The following is a 21748-nucleotide window of genomic DNA, read 5'->3' as shown; positions in this document are numbered from 1 at the left end:
TTTCGCACCAAAGTACGTTCATCTCTAGGAGACAGAACGCGTCTCCTTCCTGAGAAGTATGACGGCTGTGTGGTCCCATGGTGTTTATACTTGCGTACTATTGTTTGTACAGATGAACGTGGTACCTTCAGGTGTTTGGAAACTACTCCCAAGGATGAACCAGACTTGTGGAGGTCTACAACAATTTTTCTGAGGTCTTGGCTGATTTCTTTTGATTTTCCCATGATGTCAAGCAAAGAGGCACTGAGGTTGAAGGTAGGCCTTGAAATACATCCACAGGTACACCTCCAATTGACTCAAATTATGTCAATTAGTCTATCAGAAGCTTCTAAAGCCATGACATAATTTTCTGGAATTTATCAAGCTGTTTAAAGACACAGTCAACTTAGTGTATGCAAACTTCTGACCCACTGGAATTGTGATACAGTGAATTATAAGTGAAATAATCTGTCTGTAAACAATTGTTGGAAAAATTTGTTGTGTCATGCACAAAGTAGATATCCTAACCGACTTGCCAAAACTATAGTTTGTTAACAAAAAATTTGTGGAGTGGTTTAAAAACTAGTTTCAATGACCTAAACCTAAGTGCATGTAAACTTCCCGACTTCAACTGTACATGTATATAGTGAATGTCCACTAGTGGCTAACACAAAAATATTCATTATACTTTTATTCAGATAAAAAATGTTACATTAATCAAATGTGTTTTACAATCTTAGCACCTGTTTTTTCTCTAACATGGTGTAATAATACTGATGGGAACATTCAAGAGGTCGTGAATGTTTTTCATGTCAACAACGTTATCAGAACAAAACTTCCCTCTCCTTGTGTTCTGACCGACACATTGTGTTATACACCTTCCAGCAATCCATTCACCCACTCAGAAGAGCTCATTTCTGTAAGTACATAGATGTACATGTATATAATGAATGTCCACTAGTGGCTAACACAGTTAAAAAGTTCATTTTTATTCAGATAAAAATGGTGCATTAATCAAATGTTTTTTCAAGAGGTAGTGACAGTTTATGTCAACAACCTATCAATGTTATCAGAAAATCATCCCATTTTCATACATCTTTAGCTTGAAGACTAGAACACAAATTAACTAAATGAAACCTAAATTACATTTCCTGAGGATTCAAGGTTAGAGAATCAAGAAATACACACAATATTCATCCAATTAACAATTTACATTTTAAAATATCCAAATCATGTCATTAACATCTAAGGGTTCTAACATGTATCCGATCTATCAAAGTGTAGAATCAAAACAAAATTCAGATTATAATTTTAAAAATGTTTTTAGACATAATCATGTCTCCAGAGAAAAAAAATAAAACAGACCTATTCTTGATTATATATATATTTCATAGTGTGGCAAACCTCTTCAAGGGGTTATGAGCGTTTGTCACAAATTAAGTGGGAAACTGTCACCAAATTACCCCAGAATGAGAGTTCTTTCGAACAGGACAGTAACTGTGTGTTTGTTTCTCCGTCCTGGTCCACCCAGGTCGTAGGCAAGGTCAAGGATAGCAGGGTTCGGTACACGAATCGGGATCTCGGTAGGTCCAGGTCCAAACGCCAACAGGTAAGTCCAAAACAGTCCCAGCTCATACACGGTAAATCCAGCCAATATCTATTGTCTCTTTCTCTACGGTTCATAGATCCTTCCAGCCCTCTCTTCCTCTTCCTGGTTTTTCTTGACCCTTTATCTCTGTGTCGGCTCCACCTTCTGAGGGTTCCCCTTGCTTCTGGGACTTGTAGTTTTGGCAGTCGGCCATTGTGTGATATGTAGTTCTGATCGGGGTGGCCATTTTAGTGATCGGGCAGAGCCCGTTTATTAGTTCTGCTCTCACATATCTGCCATTTATCACTCGACCCCCTTCTTTGCCACAATATAAACAATATTATTTAATGTGGCATAAAACAACAAACATAAGTCAGAACACAGCCTGGGAATGGGAACATGGGTAAGGCTTCACTCAAGAATGCATTGCCTTCTTATGTTTGTTCAGGCTCCCTAAATGAGAAAAATCCTTTCCACACAGGGAGCAATGATACGGTTTCTCCCCAGTGTGTGTCCTCTCATGTGATTTTAGGTCCTGTGATCGTGAAAATGTCTTTCCACAATGGGCACAGGGGTAAGGCTTTTCTCCTGTGTGTGTCCTCTCATGTGATTTTAGGTCCTGTGATCGTGAAAAGGTCTTTCCACAATGGGCACAGTGGTAAGGCTTTTCTCCTGTGTGTATTCTATTATGTTTGTTCAGGCTCCCTAACAGCGAAAAACTCCTTTTACACTGGGAGCAGTGGTATGGTTTCTCCCCTGTGTGTGTCCTCTCATGTGATTTTAGTTCCTGTGGTCGTGAAAATCTCTTTTCACAATGGGCACAGGGGTAAGGCGTTTCTCCTGTGTGTATTCTCTTATGATTGTTCAGGCTCGCTAACTGCGCAAAACTTTTTTCGCACTGGAGGCAGTGGTATGGTTTCTCCCCTGTGTGTGTCCTCTCATGTGATTTTAGTTGCTGTAATCGTGTAAATCTCTTTCCACAATGGGAACATTGGAAGGGCTTTTCTCCTGTGTGTTTCCTTTCATGCTCTTTTAGGTTACCTAACAACCCAAAACTCTTTCCACAATGGGAACAGTGGTAAGGTTTTTCTCCTGTGTGTATTCTATTATGTTTGTTCAGGCTCCATAACTGGGTAAAACACTTTCCACACTGGGAGCAGAGATACGTTTTCTCCCTTGCGTGTGTCCTCTGATGTATTTTTAGGTTCTGTGATCGGGAAAATCTTTTTCCACACTGGGAACATTGGAAAGGCTTTTCTTCGGTGTGTTTCCTTTCATGCTCTTTTTGGTTAGCTAACTGGGAAAAACTTTTTCCACACAAGGAGCAATGGTAAGGTTTCTCCCCTGTGTGTGTCCTCTCATGCTCCTTCAGCTTATCCAACAACCTAAAATTCTTTCCACAATGGGAACAGTGGTAAGGCTTTTCTCCTGTGTGTATTCTACTATGTTTTTTTAGGTTCTGTGATCGTGAAAATCTCTTTCCACACTGGGAGCAGTGGAAAGGCTTTCGTCCTGTGTGTTTTCTCTCATGCTCTTTTAGGTTCAATGACAACTTGAAACTCTTATTACACTTGGAGCAGTGGTGTCGTCTCACTGGTTTGGGAGTCTCTGGGTCTGGTTCCTCTGAAGGACTCTTACTGCTGTCAGAGTGAGAGTCTGGTCTCTCTCCTGCCAAAGACAGAGTATTTGGTTAAACAGAGAGACCTGAATGAAACCTCCACATGATAAAACGTTCTTCCTATGACGTTTAATCTACACTAGATCCCTCATTATAAAACTGTACATTTGGATCCTGGATGCCGATTGGTTAATAGCCATTAGTTATTCACAATACTACCCGGGTAATGGCTGTTAGCAATTCCATTTGAATCATTCCTATACATTCATTGTCCCACAGCCCAGCCAGGCAATTTATAAACTAATCTCCACTGTCCCACAGCCCAGCCAGGCAATTTATAAACTAATCTCCACTGGAAAAAAGAAACTCAACATTATTACCCATGCTTCTAGTCCAGCATTTGGTTTGTAACAGAAGGAACTTGTTCTAAACCTTGTTATCTTCCCTCTGCATTTTGTATGTGCAGAAAATATGTATAGAACTTAATCTGGTGATTTAATATTCAATAGAAATGTATGGAAAATATGTATTTATTCATATGTAATCTCCCTTTACCTGCTATAATCACAGCTAGTGGCTAATTGTTGGGTTGTTACTAGAACGGTACATAAGGGGTTAAGATGGGGTTAGAACGGTACATAAGGGGTTAAGATGGGGTTAGAACGGTACATAAGGGGTTAAGATGGGGTTAGAACGGTACATAAGGGGTTAAGATGGGGCTAGAACGGTACATAAGGGGTTAAGATGGGGCTAGAACGGTACATAAGGGGTTAAGATGGGGTTAGAACGGTACATAAGGGGTTAAGATGGGGTTAGAACGGTACATAAGGGGTTAAGATGGGGTTAGAACGGTACATAAGGGGTTAAGATGGGGTTAGAACGGTACATAAGGGGTTAAGATGGGGTTAGAACGGTACATAAGGGGTTAAGATGGGGTTAGAACGGTACATAAGGGGTTAAGATGGGGTTAGAACGGTACATAAGGGGTTAAGATGGGGTTAGAACGGTACATAAGGGGTTAAGATGGGGCTAGAACGGTACATAAGGGGTTAAGATGGGGTTAGAATGGTACATAAGGGGTTAAGATGGGGCTAGAACGGTACATAAGGGGTTAAGATGGGGTGAGAACGGTACATAAGGGGTTAAGATGGGGTTAGAACGGTACATAAGGGGTTAAGATGGGGTTAGAACGGTACATAAGGGGTTAAGATGGGGCTAGAACGGTACATAAGGGGTTAAGATGGGGCTAGAACGGTTCATAAGGGGTTAAGTTAATTATCAGGACATGTAAACACCTTATGCTGTTAATTTCCACTTAAGACATGACTCTGCCGTTGTAGAATTTGAATAGACTGAACAAAAATATAAATGCAACATGCAACATTTTCAAAGAGTTGACTGAGTCACAGTTCACAGGAAATCAGTCAATTGAAATAAATTCATTAGGCTCTCATCTATGGATTTCACATGACTGGGAATACATGTATGCATCTGTTGGTCACAGATACCAACAGAAAAAGGGTAGAGGCGCGGATCAGGAAACCAGTCAGTATCTGGTGTGACCACCATTTGCCTCATGCAGCGTGACACATCTCCTTCACATGGAGTTGATCAGGCTGTTGATTCAGGCCTGTGGAATGTTGTCCCACTCCTCCTCAATGGCTTTGCAAGAGTTGCTGGAAATTGGTGGGAACTGGAAGACGCTGTCGTACACGTCGATCCAGAGCATCCTAAACATGCTCAATGGATGACATGTCTGGTGAGTATGCAGGTCGATCCAGAGCATCCTAAACGTGCTCAATGGGTGACATGTCTGGTGAATATGCAGGTCAATCCAGAGCATCCTAAACATGCTCAATGGATGGCATGTCTGGTGAGTATGCAGGTCGATCCAGAGCATCCTAAACGTGCGCAATGGATGGCATGTCTGGTGAGTATGCAGGCTATGGAAGAATTGGGACATTTTCAGCTGAGAGTAATTGTGTAGAGATACTGGAGACATGGGGCCGTGCATTATCATGCTGAAACACGAGGTGACGGCGGCGGATGAATGGCACGACAATGGGCCTCAGGATCTTGTCACGGTATCTCTGTCCATTCAAATTGCCATTGATAAAATGCAATTCGTTGACATCAGCAAACCGCTCGTCCACACGACGCCATACCTGGGGTCTACCGTCTACCAGGTACAGTTGAAACTGGAATTTATCAGTGAAGAGCACACTTCTCCAGCGTACCAGTGGCCAATGAATGTGAGCATTTTTCCACTGGAGTCGGTTACGACGCCGAACTGCAGTCAGGTCAAGACCCTGGTGAGGATGATGAGCAGATGAGCTTCCCTGAGACGGGTTCTGACAGTTTGTGCAGAAATCCTTTGGTTGTGCACAGTTTCATCAGCTGTCCGGTGGCTGGTCTCAGACAATCGCTGGATGTGGTTACGGTTGTCAACTGAATTTACATACTGCCAAATTCTCTAAAACGACGTTGGAGGCGGCTTATGGCAGAGAAATGAACATTCAATTCTCTGGCAACAGCTCTAGTGGACATTCCTGCAGTCAGCATGCCAATTGCACGCTCCCTCAAAACTTGAGACATCTGTGGCATTGTGTTGTGTGACAAAACTGCACATGTTAGAGTGGCCTTGTATTATTATATTATTATTATTATATTATTATTATATTATTTCAGCTCATGAAACATGGGACCAACACTTTACATGTTGCGTTTATATTTTTGTTCAGAGTATTAAAATTTACAAATCAACATTTCTGGAAAATCAGTAACGAATCTGTAATGAAATACAGTAGAGTACAGTACAGTAAAGTGGAGTATAGCTCAGTTCAGTAGAGTATAGCCCAGTACAGTAGAGTATAGCCCAGCACAGTAGAGTATAGCCCAGTACAGTAGAGTATAGCCCAGTACAGTAGAGTATAGCCCAGCACAGTAGAGTATAGCCCAGCACAGTAGAGTATAGCTCAGTACAGTATAGTAGAGCATAGCTCAGTACAGTAGAGTATAGCTCAGTACAGTATAGTAGAGCATAGCCCAGCACAGTAGAGTATAGCTCAGTACAGTATAGTAGAGCATAGCTCAGTACAGTAGAGTATAGCCCTGTACAGTAGAGTATAGCCCTGTACAGTAGAGTATAGCCCGGTACAGTAGAGTATAGCCCAGTACAGTAGAGTATAGCCCTGTACAGTAGAGTATAGCCCGGTACAGTAGAGTATAGCCCAGTACAGTAGAGTATAGCTCAGTACAGTAGAGTATAGCCCGGTACAGTAGAGTATAGCCCAGTACAGTAGAGTATAGCTCAGTACAGTACAGTAGAGTATAGCTCAATACAGTAGAGTATAGCTCAGTACAGTAGAGTATAGCTCAATACAGTAGAGTATAGCTCAGTACAGTACAGTAGAGTATAGCTCAATACAGTAGAGCATAGCTCAGTACAGTAGAGTATAGCTCTGTACAGTAGAGTATAGCCCTGTACAGTAGAGTATAGCCCTGTACAGTAGAGTATAGCCCGGTACAGTAGAGTATAGCCCAGTACAGTAGAGTATAGCCCTGTACAGTAGAGTATAGCCCGGTACAGTAGAGTATAGCCCAGTACAGTAGAGTATAGCTCAGTACAGTACAGTAGAGTATAGCTCAATACAGTAGAGTATAGCTCAGTACAGTACAGTAGAGTATAGCCCGGTACAGTAGAGTATAGCTCAGTACAGTATAGTACAGTATAGCTCAGTACAGCAGAGTATAGCCCGGTACAGTATAGCCCAGTACAGTAGAGTATAGCCCAGTACTGTTGAGTATAGCCCAGTACAGTAGAGTATAGCTCAGTACAGTAGAGTATAGCCCAGTACCGTAGAGTATAGCCCGGTACAGTAGAGTATAGCTCTGCACAGTACAGTAGAGTATAGCCCAGTACAGTAGAGTATAGCTCAGTACAGTAGAGTATAGCTCAGTACAGTAGAGTATAGCCCAGTACAGTAGAGTATAGCCCGGTACAGTAGAGTATAGCTCAGTACAGTATAGTACAGTATAGCTCAGTACAGCAGAGTATAGCCCGGTACAGTATAGCCCAGTACAGTAGAGTATAGCCCAGTACTGTTGAGTATAGCTCAGTACAGTAGAGTATAGCTCAGTACAGTAGAGTATAGCCCAGTACAGTAGAGTATAGCAGAGTACAGCCCAGTACAGCTCAGTACAGTAGAGTATAGCCCGGTACAGTAGAGTACAGCCCAGTATAGCTCAGTACAGTAGAGTATAGCCCAGTACAGTAGAGTATAGCAGAGTACAGCCCAGTATAGCTCAGTACAGTAGAGTATAGCTCAGTACCGTAGAGTATAGCCCAGTACAGCAGAGTATAGCTCAGTACAGTAGAGTATAGCCCAGTACCGTAGAGTATAGCCCAGTACCGTAGAGTATAGCCCAGTACAGTAGAGTATAGCCCAGTACAGTAGAGTATAGCCCAGTACAGTAGAGTATAGCACAGTACCGTAGAGTATAGCCCAGTACCGTAGAGTATAGCCCAGTACAGTAGAGTATAGCCCAGTACAGTAGAGTATAGCCCAGTACAGTAGAGTATAGCACAGTACCGTAGAGTATAGCCCAGTACCGTAGAGTATAGCCCAGTACAGTAGAGTATAGCCCAGTACAGTAGAGTATAGCCCAGTACCGTAGAGTATAGCCCAGTACCGTAGAGTATAGCCCAGTACAGTAGAGTATAGCCCAGTACAGTAGAGTATAGCTCAGTACAGTACAGTAGAGTATAGCTCAGTACAGTAGAGTATAGCTCAGTACAGTAGAGTATAGCTCAGTACAGTAGAGTATAGCTCTGCACAGTACAGTAGAGTATAGCACAGTGCAGTAGAGCTCAGTACAATAGAGTAGAGTATAGCAGAGTACAGCCCAGTACAGCTCAGTACAGTATAGCAGAGTATAGCTTAGTACAGCACAGTAGAGTATAGCCCAGTACAGTAGAGTATAGTACAGTATAGCCCAGCCCAGTACAGTAGAGTATAGCTCAGTACAGTAGAGTATAGTACAGTAGAGTATAGCCCAGTACAGTAGAGTATAGTACAGTATAGCCCAGCCCAGTACAGTAGAGTATAGCTCAGTACAGTAGAGTATAGTACAGTAGAGTATAGCCCAGTACAGTAGAGTATAGTACAGTATAGCCCAGCCCAGTACAGTAGAGTATAGCTCAGTACAGTAGAGTATAGTACAGTAGAGTATAGCCCAGTACAGTAGAGTATAGTACAGTATAGCCCAGCCCAGTACAGTAGAGTATAGCTCAGTACAGTAGAGTATAGTACAGTAGAGTATAGCCCAGTACAGTAGAGTATAGCCCAGTACAGTAGAGTATAGCTCAGTACAGTATAGCCCAGTACAGTACAGTATAGCAGAGTATAGCCCAGTACAGTAGAGTATAGCACAATACAGTAGAGTATAGCCCAGTACAGTACAGCAGAGTATAGCCCAGTACAGTAGAGTATAGCTCAGTACAGTAGACTATAGCCCAGCACATAGCTCAGTAAAGTACAGTAGAGTATAGCTCAGTACAGTACATCAGAGTATAGCTCAGTATAGCCCAGTATAGTAGAGTATAGCTCAGTACAGTCACTATGGACAGACCAGTGAGCTGCCAGTCACTACGGACAGACCAGTGAGCTGCCAGTCACTATGGACAGACCAGTGAGCTGCCAGTCACTACGGACAGACCAGTAAGCTGCCAGTCACTACGGACAGACCAGTAAGCTGCCAGTCACTACGGACAGACCAGTGAGCTGCCAGTCACTATGGACAGACCAGTGAGCTGCCAGTCACTACGGACAGACCAGTAAGCTGCCAGTCACTACGGACAGACCAGTAAGCTGCCAGTCACTGTGGTCAGACCAGTGAGCTGCCAGTCACTACGGACAGACCAGTGAGCTGCCAGCCACTACGGACAGACCAGTAAGCTGCCAGTCACTATGGACAGACCAGTAAGCTGCCAGTCACTGTGGACAGACCAGTAAGCTGCCAGTCACTATGGACAGAACAGTGAGCTGCCAGTCACTATGGACAGAACAGTGAGCTGCCAGTCACTATGGACAGACCAGTGAGCTGCCAGTCACTACGGACAGACCAGTGAGCTGCCAGTCACTACGGACAGACCAGTGAGCTGCCAGTCACTACGGACAGATCAGTGAGCTGCCAGTCACTACGGACAGACCAGTGAGCTGCCAGTCACTATGGACAGACCAGTGAGCTGCCAGTTACCATAGACAGACCACTGAGCTGCCAGTCACTATGGACAGACCAGTGAGCTGCCAGTCACTATGGACAGACCAGTGAGCTGCCAGTCACTATGGACAGACCAGTGAGCTGCCAGTCACTGTGGACAGACCAGTGAGCTGCCAGTCACTATGGACAGACCAGTGAGCTGCCAGTCACTGTGGACAGACCAGTAAGCTGCCAGTCACTATGGACAGACCAGTGAGCTGCCAGTCACTATGGACAGACCAGTAAGCTGCCAGTCACTGTGGACAGACCAGTAAGCTGCCAGTCACTATGGACAGACCAGTGAGCTGCCAGTCACTATGGACAGACCAGTAAGCTGCCAGTCACTGTGGACAGACCAGTAAGCTGCCAGTCACTATGGACAGACCAGTGAGCTGCCAGTCACTGTGGACAGACCAGTGAGCTGCCAGTCACTATGGACAGACCAGTGAGCTGCCAGTCACTGTGGACAGACCAGTAAGCTGCCAGTCACTGTGGACAGACCAGTAAGCTGCCAGTCACTATGGACAGACCAGTGAGCTGCCAGTCACTGTGGACAGACCAGTGAGCTGCCAGTCACTATGGACAGACCAGTGAGCTGCCAGTCACTGTGGACAGACCAGTGTAGAAAGCGAGATGTGACTGAAATGTTGCAGGTGGGGAGAGAGCGAGAGAGGATGGAGCAAACTTGGCTTGAAGAGCTGGGCATCTTGTTATGACATATGCATTATCTGAATTAGGCCCACAGAATTATACCTAGGAGGAGCAACTTTGAATGTCTGGTGGCTTAACGTTGGGCCCAAGCTAGCTAGCTAACCAGCTTGTGTGTGCGCAGAGAGAGCAGCAACAGAATTAAAAACGCATCTTACCTTTTTGTAGTTTAAAAAATCCAATGTGAAACATTTAACTGTAGTATCCTTATCTATCATTGAAAAAGTGAATCCATTCTTGTCTCACTAAACATCTCTCTCCATGATTTACGAATCACGCTTGTAACGTTGTCAGTAGGCTACAGGTGGTTCCCAAACTGTGGAGCACGACCCCCCCCCCCCCCCCCCAACGACCCCCCCCCCCCCCCCTAGGGACACGAGGGGTCGGTTGGGGACTAAAAGTGGTCCTTGTCAAAAAGAGTTGTATGGTTTGTTACACTTTGAAATCAATGGTTTCTGTCAGGCAAACATTTGAAGTGAGTCTCAGCACAATTCCGTTACGGTGGAAGTGCCCTCATCTAATCCAGCTATATATTAGGGGTTTGTTTTTTATTTATCCCTCAAAAAAAAACATATCGGTGGCCATTTTAGGTCATATCCACTGGTGCCCATATTGACCTGTAACGGCCATATCGGTGGCCATTTTAGGTCATATCCATCGGTGCCCATATTGCCCTGTAACGGCCATATCGGTGGCCATTTTAGGTCATATCCATCGGTGCCCATATTGCCCTTTAACGGCCATATCGGTGGCCATTTTAGGTCATATCCACCGGTGCCCATAACGACCATATCGGTGGCCATTTTAGGTCATATCCACCAGTGCCCATATTGCCCTATAACGGCCATATCGGTGGCCATTTTAGGTCATACCCAGCGGTGCCCATAACAACCATATCGGTGGCCATTTTAGGTCATACCCAGCGGTGCCCATAACGACCATATCGGTGGCCATTTTTGGTCATATCCACCAGTGCCCATATTGCACTATAAAGGCCATATCGGTGGCAATTTTAGGTCATATCCACTGGTGCCCATATTGCCCTATAACGACCTTATCGGTGGCCATTGTAGGTCATACCCAGCAGGGCCCATAACGACCATATCGGTGGCCATTGTAGGTCATACCCAGCGATGCCCATATTTCCCCATAACGACCATATCGGTGGCCATTTTAGGTCATACCCAGCGGTGCCCATATTGCCCTATAAAGGCCATATCTGTGGCCATTTTAGGTCATATCCACCGGTGCCCATATTGATTGCCCTATAACGGCCATATCGGTGGCCATTTTAGGTCATACCCAGCGGTGCCCATAACGACCATATCGGTGGCCATTTTAGGTCATATCCACCGGTGCCCATATTGCCCTTTAACGGCCATATCGGTGGCCATTTTTGGTCCTATCCACAGGTGCCCATATTGCACTATAAAGGCCATATCGGTGGCCATTTTAGGTCATATTCACTGGTGCCCATATTGCCCTATAACGACCTTATCGGTGGCCATTGTAGGTCATACCCAGCAGGGCCCATATTGCCCTTTAACGGCCATATCCGTGGCCATTATAGGTCATATCCACCGGTGCCCATATTGCCCTTTAACGGCCCCATCGGTGGCCATTTTAGGTCATATCAACTGGTGCCCATATTGCCCTATAACAGCCATATCGGTGGCCATTTTAGGTCATACCCACCGGTGCCCATATTGCCCTTTAACGGCCTTATCGGTGGCCATTTTAGGTCATATCCACGGGTGCCCATATTGCCCTATAAAGGCCATATCGGTGGCCATTTTAGGTCTTCAGATTAGCTCAATTGCCTGAGTATCACAGAAATTCAAAACTTTGAATGAATAACATGGAATGGATGAAATTTATCAAAATAACTTTTCAAAACAAGAAAAACAAGAAAAACATACTTGTAAACATAAAACTTGACCCCAAAAAATGTATAAACATTTTTAAATATATGCTTATTTTGGGGAATTTTAAAAATGGACTTGTGTTAGAAGGGGAGGCAGGTAGCCTAGTGGTTAGAGCATTGGACTAGAAACCGAAAGGTTGCTAGAGTGAATCCCCGAGCTGACGAGGTAAAAATCTGTCGTTCTGTCCCTGAACAAGGCAGTTAACCCACTGTTCCGAGGCCGTCATTGTAATTAAGAATTTCGGTTTCTAGTCTTAACTGACTTGTGTCTAGTTAAATAAAGGTCAAATAAAAAAACTATTACAAAAGGTTAACAATAGAAACAGTGTAACTGTTTGACATAAATTGTAATTTTTCCATAAATTCCAACATTGGGAATGTTGGTGTTTTTAGACTGAGCTAACATATGGAATTGTTTTAAGATGATTATGCCATGGATCATTTAGATTAAGAATTGTAGGATGCCTTTAGGTCTCCCCCCCCCCAAAAAAAACTTCAACATTTGATAAAATATTTTATTTGTCCTTTACTACTATAGCCCATAGAAACGCATTGAATAAGACGGTCAAAATGTTTATTATAAGGAAGAAGGTGTTGATGTGTCTGTCCTCTGTCTAGGAGATATAAGAATGTCCTCTGTCTAGGAGATATAAGAATGTCCTCTGTCTAGGAGATATAAGAATGTCCTCTGTCTAGGAGATATAAGAATGTCCTCTGTCTAGGAGATATAAGAATGTCCTCTGTCTAGGAGATATAAGAATGTCCTCTGTCTAGGAGATATAAGATCAGGAAATGTTTTTCTTCAAACTGAATTGTTGGTTAAGGGCTTGTAAGTAATCATTTCACTGTAAGGTCCACCTACACCTGCTGTATTCGGCGCATGTGACAAATAACATTTGATTTGTACTCGGCCATCTTCCACCGCAGTTGCGGAAGGCCAACCTAGGCAGATGAGGTGGATTAAGACTCAACCCATATGCTGCGGTGGATTAAGACTCAGCCCATGTGCTGCGTCTCAATATCTCTAGTTTAAACTGACGGATTCTGATGAGGATTAGTTATTATTTTATTATAATTATGTTACTTAGATTGATGCAGAAATGCGTCTTAAGTACTACTAAGGATTTGAAATAACCTGTGGTCATTTTGGTTTTTATACATTTAATTGTATACATTTCATCCAGATCAAAATGATCCTTCCTTGTCTTGATTCTGTCCTCTTCATCGTGAGTTGATTTTTGCTTTTATGTGATGTCAAGCAAAGCACTACAGAAAGAGATATTCAGATGTTTACAAATGTTACAAAGGTTGTACAGTCGTCTCAAATAAAACTGTGAAGGACCTCGGCGTTACTCTGGATCCCGATCTCTCTTTTGACGAACATATCAAGACTGTTTCAAGGACAGCTTTTTTTCCATCTACGTAACATTGCAAAAAATCTGAAACTTTCTGTCCAAAAATGATGCAGAAAAATGTATCCATGCTTTTGTTACTTCTAGGTTAGATTACTGCAATGCTCTATTTTCCGGCTACCCGGATAAATCACCAAATAAACCTTAGTTAGTGCTAAATACGGCTGCTAGAATCTTGACTAGAACATTTGATCATATTACTCCAGTGCTAGCTTCCCTACACTGGCTTCCTGTTAAGGCAAGGGCTGATTTCAAGGTTTTACTGCTAACCTACAAAGCATTACATGGGTTTGCTCCTACCTATCTTTCCGATTTGGTCCTGCCGTACATACCTACACGTACGCTACGGTCACAAGACGCAGGCCTCCTAATTGTCCCTAGAATTTCTATGCAAACAGCTGGAGGCAGGGCTTTCTCCTATAGATCTCCATTTTTATGGAATGGTCTGCCTACCCATGTGAGAGACGCAGACTCGGTCTCAACCTTTAAGTCTTTATTGAAGACTCATCTCTTCAGTAGGTCCTATGATTGAGTGTAGTCTGGCCCAGGGGTGTGAAGGTGAACGGAAAGGCGCTGGAGCAAAGAATCGCCCTTGCTGTCTCTGCCTGGCCGGTTCCCCTCTCTCCACTGGGATTCTCTGCCTCTAATCCTATTACAGGGGCTGAGTCACTGGCTTACTGGTGCTCTTCCATGCCGTTCCTAGGAGGGGTGCGTCACTTGAGTGGGTTGAGTCACTGACGTGATCTTCCTGTCCGGGTTGGCGCCCCCACTTGGGTTGTGCCGTAGCGGAGATCTTTTTGGGCTACACTTGGCCTTGTCTCAGGATGGTAAGTTGGTGGTTGAAGATATCCCTCTAGTGGTGTGGGGGCTGTGCTTTGGCAAAGTGGGTGGGGTTATATCCTGCCTGTTTGGCCCTGTCCGTGGGTATCGTCGGACGGGGCCACAGTGTCTCCCGAACCCTCCTGTCTCAGCCTCCAGTATTTATGCTGCAGTAGTTTGTGTTGGGGGGCTAGGGTCAGTCTGTTATATCTGGAGTATTTCTCCTATCTTTTCCGGTGTCCTGTGTGAATTTAAGTATGCACTCTCTAATTCTCTCTCTCTTTCTTTCGGAGGACCTGAGCCCTAGGACCATACCTCAGGACTACATGGCCTGATGACTCCTTGCTGTCCCCAGTCCACCTGGCAGTGCTGCTGCTCCAGTTTCAACTGTTCTGCCTGCGGCTATGGAACCCTGACCTGTTCACTGAACGTGCTGCCTGTCCCAGACCTGCTGTTTTCAACTCTCTAGAGACAGCAGGAGCTGTAGAGATACTCTGAATGATCGGCTATGAAAAGCAAACTGACATTTACTCCTGAGGTGCTGACCTGTTGCACCCTCGACAACTACTGTGATTATTGTGTTCTGTTATTATGTTCTGTTATAATGTCCACCCGGCACAGCCAGAAGAGGACTGGCCACCCCTCATAGCCTGGTACCTCTATGTTTCTTCCTAGGTTCTGGCCTTTCTAGGGAGTTTCTCCTAGCAACCGTGCTTCTACACCTGCATTGCTTGCTGTTTGGGGTTTTAGGCTGGGTTTCTGTATAGCAATTTGTGACATCAGCTGATGTAAGAAGGGCTTATAAATAAATTTGATTGAATTTGTTTGATAAACGTTTTATTGGCCGCCCCGTCTATTTGTAGTTTTAACAATTCCTAAAGCACAGACCTATTAAAGTGTAGACCTTCAGTAGAATAACCCTTTAAAACCACACATCGGTTCAACAACTGCAGAGTTTGTACCCCTGTTATTAAGATATTACTCACTGCTGTTAATCAGATATCCTGTCTCCTCCTCTTCTTCCTCCAATGTGACAGTAATCTCCCCCACTTCCCTCATGCCAAAAACGTCTTCCTCTTCTTTCACTGTGACAGTCACCTCCTCTTTCTCTTCCTCCTCTTTTACTGTAATATCCTCCTCCTCTTTCACTCTGAACGCGTCTTCGTCTTCTGTCAATGTAACTTCTTTCTCTTCTTCTTTCACTGTAACAGCCTCAACCTCTGTTTCTTGTTTCACTGTGACATCCTCTTCTTCCTTCTCCTCTTTCACGACAATGTTCAGCCCCAGAGCTTCTTTCTCCGTCCAGCAGATCCCCGCTTTAGACGGTGGGGAGTTGTTTAATGAGCTCATGGTCGGGATGTTAGCTAAATAGCTAGGTAGCATTAGTGACTAGACTAGCACTACTGCTAATTTAGCTAGCTAGCTGACAAACAACAACGTAAATATTAAATTAAATGGTGTAACTAGCTAATAGATACGACAAGTGTGTTTAAAACACAGTGGCTAATATACAACGAAAGCATTTAAAGAGATGAAATGTTTTCGGCTATGTTGGCTAGAAAGCAATCGAGGTGAATGACTCGCTTTTGTTGTTGAAGAAGAGTCCCGTCCATTAGATTATACGTCACACTGGCAGCATTGCCTGAAACAGGCACATCGTCATTTGCTGGCTGGGGAGGGTAACACAGTCAAGGGAAATGTTTATTTTATTTTGAGACACTTAATTAGATTTTCATTTATTTAATGATATAATATAATTATATTGAGACGTATAAAGAAAAGCATGTGTCAATTAGCGAATATCTTTAATGGGTGAGAATTTAAAACAATTTACTCCTGCACATTTAGAAAATCAAACAAACAGTTATCCCAATAAGGCAACTAGGTCCAAACTGCTCCTACACAGTGTAACAGTACTGAGTAGGTCCAAACTGCTCCTACACTGTGTAACAGTGCTGAGTAGGTCCAAACTGCTCCTACACGGTGTAACAGTACTGAGTAGGTCCAAACTGCTCCTACACGGTGTAACAGTACTGAGTAGGTCCAAACTGCTCCTACACGGTGTAACAGTACTGAGTAGGTCCAAACTGCTCCTACACGGTGTAACAGTACTGAGTAGGTCCAAACTGCTCCTACACGGTGTAACAGTACTGAGTAGGTCCAAACTGCTCCTACACGGTGTAACAGTACTGAGTAGGTCCAAACGGCTCCTACACGGTGTAACAGTACTGAGTAGGTCCAAACTGCTCCTACACGGTGTAACAGTGCTGAGTAGGTCCAAACTGCTCCTACACGGTGTAACAGTGCTGAGTAGGTCCAAACTACTCCTACACGGTGTAACAGTACTGAGTGTTCAGAACGTTAAAGTAGTAGAGCGTTAAATTAAACGTTAACGGTGCTGTACTGATGTAACGGATGTGAAATGGCTAGCTAGTTAGCGGGTACGCGCTAGTAGCGTTTCAATCAGTTACGTCACTTGCTCTGAAACCTATAAGTAGTGTTGCCCCTTGCTCTGCAAGGGCCGCGGCTTTTGTGGAGCGATGGGTAACGACGCTTCGTGGGTGACTGTTGTTGATGTGTGCAGAGGGTCCCTGGTTCGCGCCCGGGTCGGGGCGAGGGGACGGTCTAAAGTTATACTGTTACACTGAGCGACTAGTTGAAAAACAGGGAGGAGTTGTGGGTTCAAAATGGACCACTGCCTTTAAACTGCATGACTCATTACCCGGAGAAAACTAACCAATGAGGTGGGTGGACTGGGGTGGGTCTTTACACATTCTACCAACCCAACAGATGTTTCTGCTACAGGGAATATTAACCAATGAGGTGGGTGTTTCCACATTCTACCAACCCAACAGATGTTTCTACTACTGGGAATATTAACCAATGAGGTGGGTGTTTCCACATTCTACCAACCCAACAGATGTTTCTACTACAGTGAATATTAACCAATGAGGTGGGTCTTTCCACATTCTACCAACCCAACAGATGTTTCTACTACAGTGAATATTAACCAATGAGGTGGGTGTTTCCACATTCTACCAACCCAACAGATGTTTCTACTACTGGGAATATTAACCAATGAGGTGGGTGTTTCCACATTCTACCAACCCAACAGATGTTTCTACTACTGGGAATATTAACCAATGAGGTGGGTGTTTCCGCATTCTACCAACCCAACAGATGTTTCTACTACAGGGAACATTAACCAATGAGGTGGGCCTTTCCACATTCTACCAACCCAACAGATGTTTCTACTACAGGGAATATTAACCAATGAGGTGGGTCTTTCCACATTCTACCAACCCAACAGATGTTTCTACTACAGTGAATATTAACCAATGAGGTGGGTCTTTACACATTCTACCAACCCAACATACAGTACCAGTCAAAAGTTTGGATACACCTACTCATTCCAGGGTTTTTCTTTATTTCTTTAATAGTGAAGACATCAAAACTATGAAATAACACATATGGAATCATGTAGTAACCAAAAAAGTGTTAAACCAAGTGTTAAATCAAAATATATTTTATATTTGAGATTCTTCAAAGTAACCACCCTTTGCCTTGATGACAGCTTTGCACACTCTTGGCTTGTGGATGATTCCCCAGTAGCTTGTGGAGGATTCCCCAGTAGCTTGTGGAGGATTCCCCAGTAGCTTGTGGAGGATTCCCCAGTAGCTTCTCTGTCTCCTCTCCCCTCTCTTTTCTTCTCTCACTCTGTCTCTCTCTATTGTCGAGAACTTTTCTGTAATTAAATATGATTTTTGTTTGTCTATCTTTTGTGTCTTTGTCTACATGTTTATTTATGTTTACAACAAGCAATGGGAAGATATCAGAACAGAAACATTGGGGAATAATAACATATTGTACGGGATACATTTGTACTGTAGTGAAGCCGTCTCTATAGTAATGCAAGGTCTCTTTCATAGGTTTTTCTTTATTTAGACATCACACATTATAGTCTTACTCTAATCCAGACATCGTATACACTCTCACTAAATCACATGCAGTATCATACACATCAACCTACACAGATCTACTACACACGTAATATCTTGACTAAATGTTCTAACATCTGTGGCACAGGCAAACAAAACCAAATAAATGTTGCTAGAACCTGTTTCTTGAATTCTAAACATCAGACATTTGAAATCTCTATTTTTGACCGTCAAAATACCTCTTATGGCAGTAACTTTACAAGCACTAATTATGGTTCATTTAGACTGAGAATAGTATATAGTTACAGTAAGGGCTACAATAAGTATAGCCAGTTATAATTGTAACGGCTTAAGAGATTATAGGAAAAGATCAGTCTTTATGCGGCTGAAAGAAAAGGAATATAACATATACCACTTACAGGAAACTCAATCTACATCCTTAGATGAAGTTGAGTGGAAAAAGGAATGGGGTGGTGAAATAATGTTCTGTCATGGACAAAGGAACTCAAAAGGTGTGATGATGTTAATTAACAAAAATGCCAATCCGAATGTGTAAACAGTCAAGAATGATTCGCAAGGAAGGTGGCTCCTTTGGAATATAAAAGTGGATGGAAAAACAGATAATCTATATGGTATTAATCTATATGGTCCAAATCAGGATGATCCATACTTATTAGAAAACATTTATACCAATTTATTGAACTTACAGGCAACAAATGATCATATGATTATGCTAGTAGACTATAACACAGTGTTAAGTACCTCAATGGACCGTAAAGCTAATCACTCATCACCGTGCCCTTACGGAGAACACAAATATTATGGACTAACAACCCCTGACCTATTGCGATATACATGGAGGAGACATAATTAAGCTAGTCGTCTTGACTACTTTCTTGTCTCTTTCTCTCTCGCATCAAAGGTTAAATAGGTATTGATAGGAGACAAAATGTGATCAGACCATCATCTAATTGGCCTTCACTCTTACAGAATTTTCATGTGGATGCGGATATTGACATCTTATCAAAGTCTACTGCAGGACAATTTATTCTTAACGAAGACTAAATAATTTATAACTGATTTTTACCAGTACAATATAGGTTCAGCAAATCCCCTTATTTGTTTGGGATACCTTTAAATGTACCTTCAGAGGTCATTCAATTCAATATTCATCAATAATAAAAAAAAAAAAGTTGTTTCTATCTAAAGAGACAAGACTAAGAATGGAAATACATGAACCTATAGTACAGGTAGATAGCAATAAAAATGATACTACAGAGATACAAAATAAGTTGGAGGAAAAACAAAAAGAACTGGAGGAACTTATTCCAGAACCATCCAATGTAATCTATTACAAAAATAAAGCAAACGATGGAATATGGAGAAAAATGCACCAAATTCTTCCTGAATCTCCAACACAGAAACTCTACAAAAAATAATTGTCAGAAACTTATTAAAGACAAAGTCATCTATGATTCTCCGAATGATATTTTATAAGAGGAAGCTAAATATTTTAATCAGATATGTTCCTTTCCGTCTCATGCTCTGAATGATGATTACTGTAAGGAATTCTTTCTAAAAAATAAAATGGAAAATTAACAAATGCACAGAAAGACCATTACGAGGGACAAATTACAGAGGAATACATTTTTGAGGCTATTAAATCCGTTCAGTCTGGAATAACCCCAGGGCTTGATGGCATACAGGTAGAGGTATATCAAGCCTTTTTTTTATATACTCAAAGCTCCATTATTAGCTTGTTTTAACTAGTCCATATAGAAATGGTAGTCTGTCAGGTACTCAGCAGGAAGGTCTGGTTTCACTGTTATTAAAACAAGACCCAGATGGCAAATATAAAGACCCAGTCTATCTAAAAAACTGGAGGCATCTTACACATCAATGTTGTGATGCAAAAATACTAGCGAAATGCAAAGCACTCAGAATTAAAAAGGTTTTACCAGGTATTGTTCATCCTGATCAGACAGGTTTTTTACATAGACAATACATTGGAGATAATATACGACAACTACTAGAAATAATAGAACAACATGAAACATCTAAGAAGTCAGGCCTGGTATTTATAGCAGATTCTGAAAAGGCCTTTGATAAAGCAAGACTGGATTTTATATATACATGCCTGGACTTTTAACATTTTGTTGAGTCACTTATTCAATAGGTAAAAGTTATGTGTAGCAACGCCAGCTGTAAAATAGTAAACAGCGGCTACTTCTCAGAGAGTTTTGAATTGTCAAGAGGAGTTAAACAAGGGTGTCTGCTGTCAACATATCTATTCGTTATGGCCATCGAAATGCTAGCTATTAAAATCAGGTCAAATAACAACTGTAGTGGCTTCCAATTGAAATTCCAAATACCAATTGACCATAGCCGCTGCCCAAGCCTGAAGCGGGGTTGTTTCGGACACATACGGTCCACATTCAAAGTTCCCAAACGGCAAAAACATTCAATGAGATCCAGGGATCCTGGTGTAACAAAAAGGTTTATTCTTCTTATATCTAACAAAAAAATGATTCTCCAATCAACTAAAAGCATAGATTACTTGACGTGAAAAATACATAAAATGGCCTTTTTGCATGTCTGTATGGTCAAAAGACTATACCGCACCCGCGTCTAGCTAGGACTCCTCCCCTCGCCTGAAGTCCCAACTTCCTGCCTTTATCCTAACACTAACACACTTACCACAGTACAATGAATGGGCAAGAGGGGGAACCAAATACTAAGTTCCACTAACAACAAATGAATATATCTCAATCGGGTCAATATAAATCATAAAGGTACCTGATACTTCATCATATACATATTTCATATATTTACACACACGTACATGGAGCCATGTATGTTCTGTCTTTTGTACAAATATCTCCACATCGGCTCTAACAACAACATTATTAGAGGATCAGTAATCCAAGGCTTAAAAACAAAAAGGTGTCCATGTATGCCAATGACTCAAGTTTTATATTTAGTCCGCAAGCTAGATCCCTGCCAATGTCTCATTGACGATCTAGATAACTTTTCTGGACTCCTAATTATGATAAGTCTACAATATTACGTATTGGATCTTTTTAAAAATACAGCTTTTACATGATCCTGTAGTTTACCTATAAAATGGGGTTGATGGTGAAGTAGATACAGTGGGGAGAACAAGTATTTGATACACTGCCGATTTTGCAGGTTTTCCTACTTACAAAGCATGTAGAGGTCTGTCATTTTTATCATAGGTACACTTCAACTGTGAGAGACGGAATCTAAAACAAAAATCCAGAAAATCACATTGTATGATTTTTAAGTAATTAATTAGCATTTTATTGCATGACATAAGTATTTGATCACCTACCAATCAGTAAGAATTCCGGCTCTCACAGACCTGTTAGTTTTTCTTTAAGAAGCCCTCCTGTTCTCCACTCATTACCTGTATTAACTGCACCTGTTTGAACTCGTTGATCGCTGATTGTCTTTAATCTCTCACAGTTGAAGTGTACCTAT

The 21748-nt window shown here is 42.4% G+C and overlaps 1 protein-coding gene across 1 annotated transcript; it reads right to left on the bottom strand.

Moving 5' to 3' along the window:
- Nucleotides 1–1843: 1843 nt before the first annotated feature.
- Nucleotides 1844–15368, bottom strand: LOC120040574 (zinc finger protein 135-like). Its single transcript, XM_038985666.1, has 2 exons — nucleotides 15296–15368; nucleotides 1844–3235 (listed from the first exon to the last, which is right to left on the bottom strand). Exons 1-2 carry the CDS (start codon nucleotides 15366–15368, stop codon nucleotides 1983–1985), a joined length of 1326 nt encoding a protein of 441 aa, XP_038841594.1. The 3' UTR covers nucleotides 1844–1982.
- Nucleotides 15369–21748: the final 6380 nt, after the last annotated feature.

This window comes from Salvelinus namaycush, unplaced genomic scaffold, assembly GCF_016432855.1.
Source record: "Salvelinus namaycush isolate Seneca unplaced genomic scaffold, SaNama_1.0 Scaffold364, whole genome shotgun sequence".
In the NCBI taxonomy this organism is placed as follows: Eukaryota; Metazoa; Chordata; class Actinopteri; order Salmoniformes; family Salmonidae; genus Salvelinus; species Salvelinus namaycush.
Note: the sequence above shows the minus strand (reverse complement) of the source record. Positions and strands in the feature narration are given on the sequence as shown.

Coding starts and splice junctions, on each gene's coding strand:
- LOC120040574 (XM_038985666.1), bottom strand. CDS start 15,368: ATGAGGGAAGTGGGGGAGATTACTGTCACATTGGAGGAAGAAGAGGAG. Junction 3,236..15,295: donor AGGATATCTGATTAACAGCA/GTGAGTAATATC, acceptor TGTCTTTGGCAG/GAGAGAGACCAGACTCTCAC.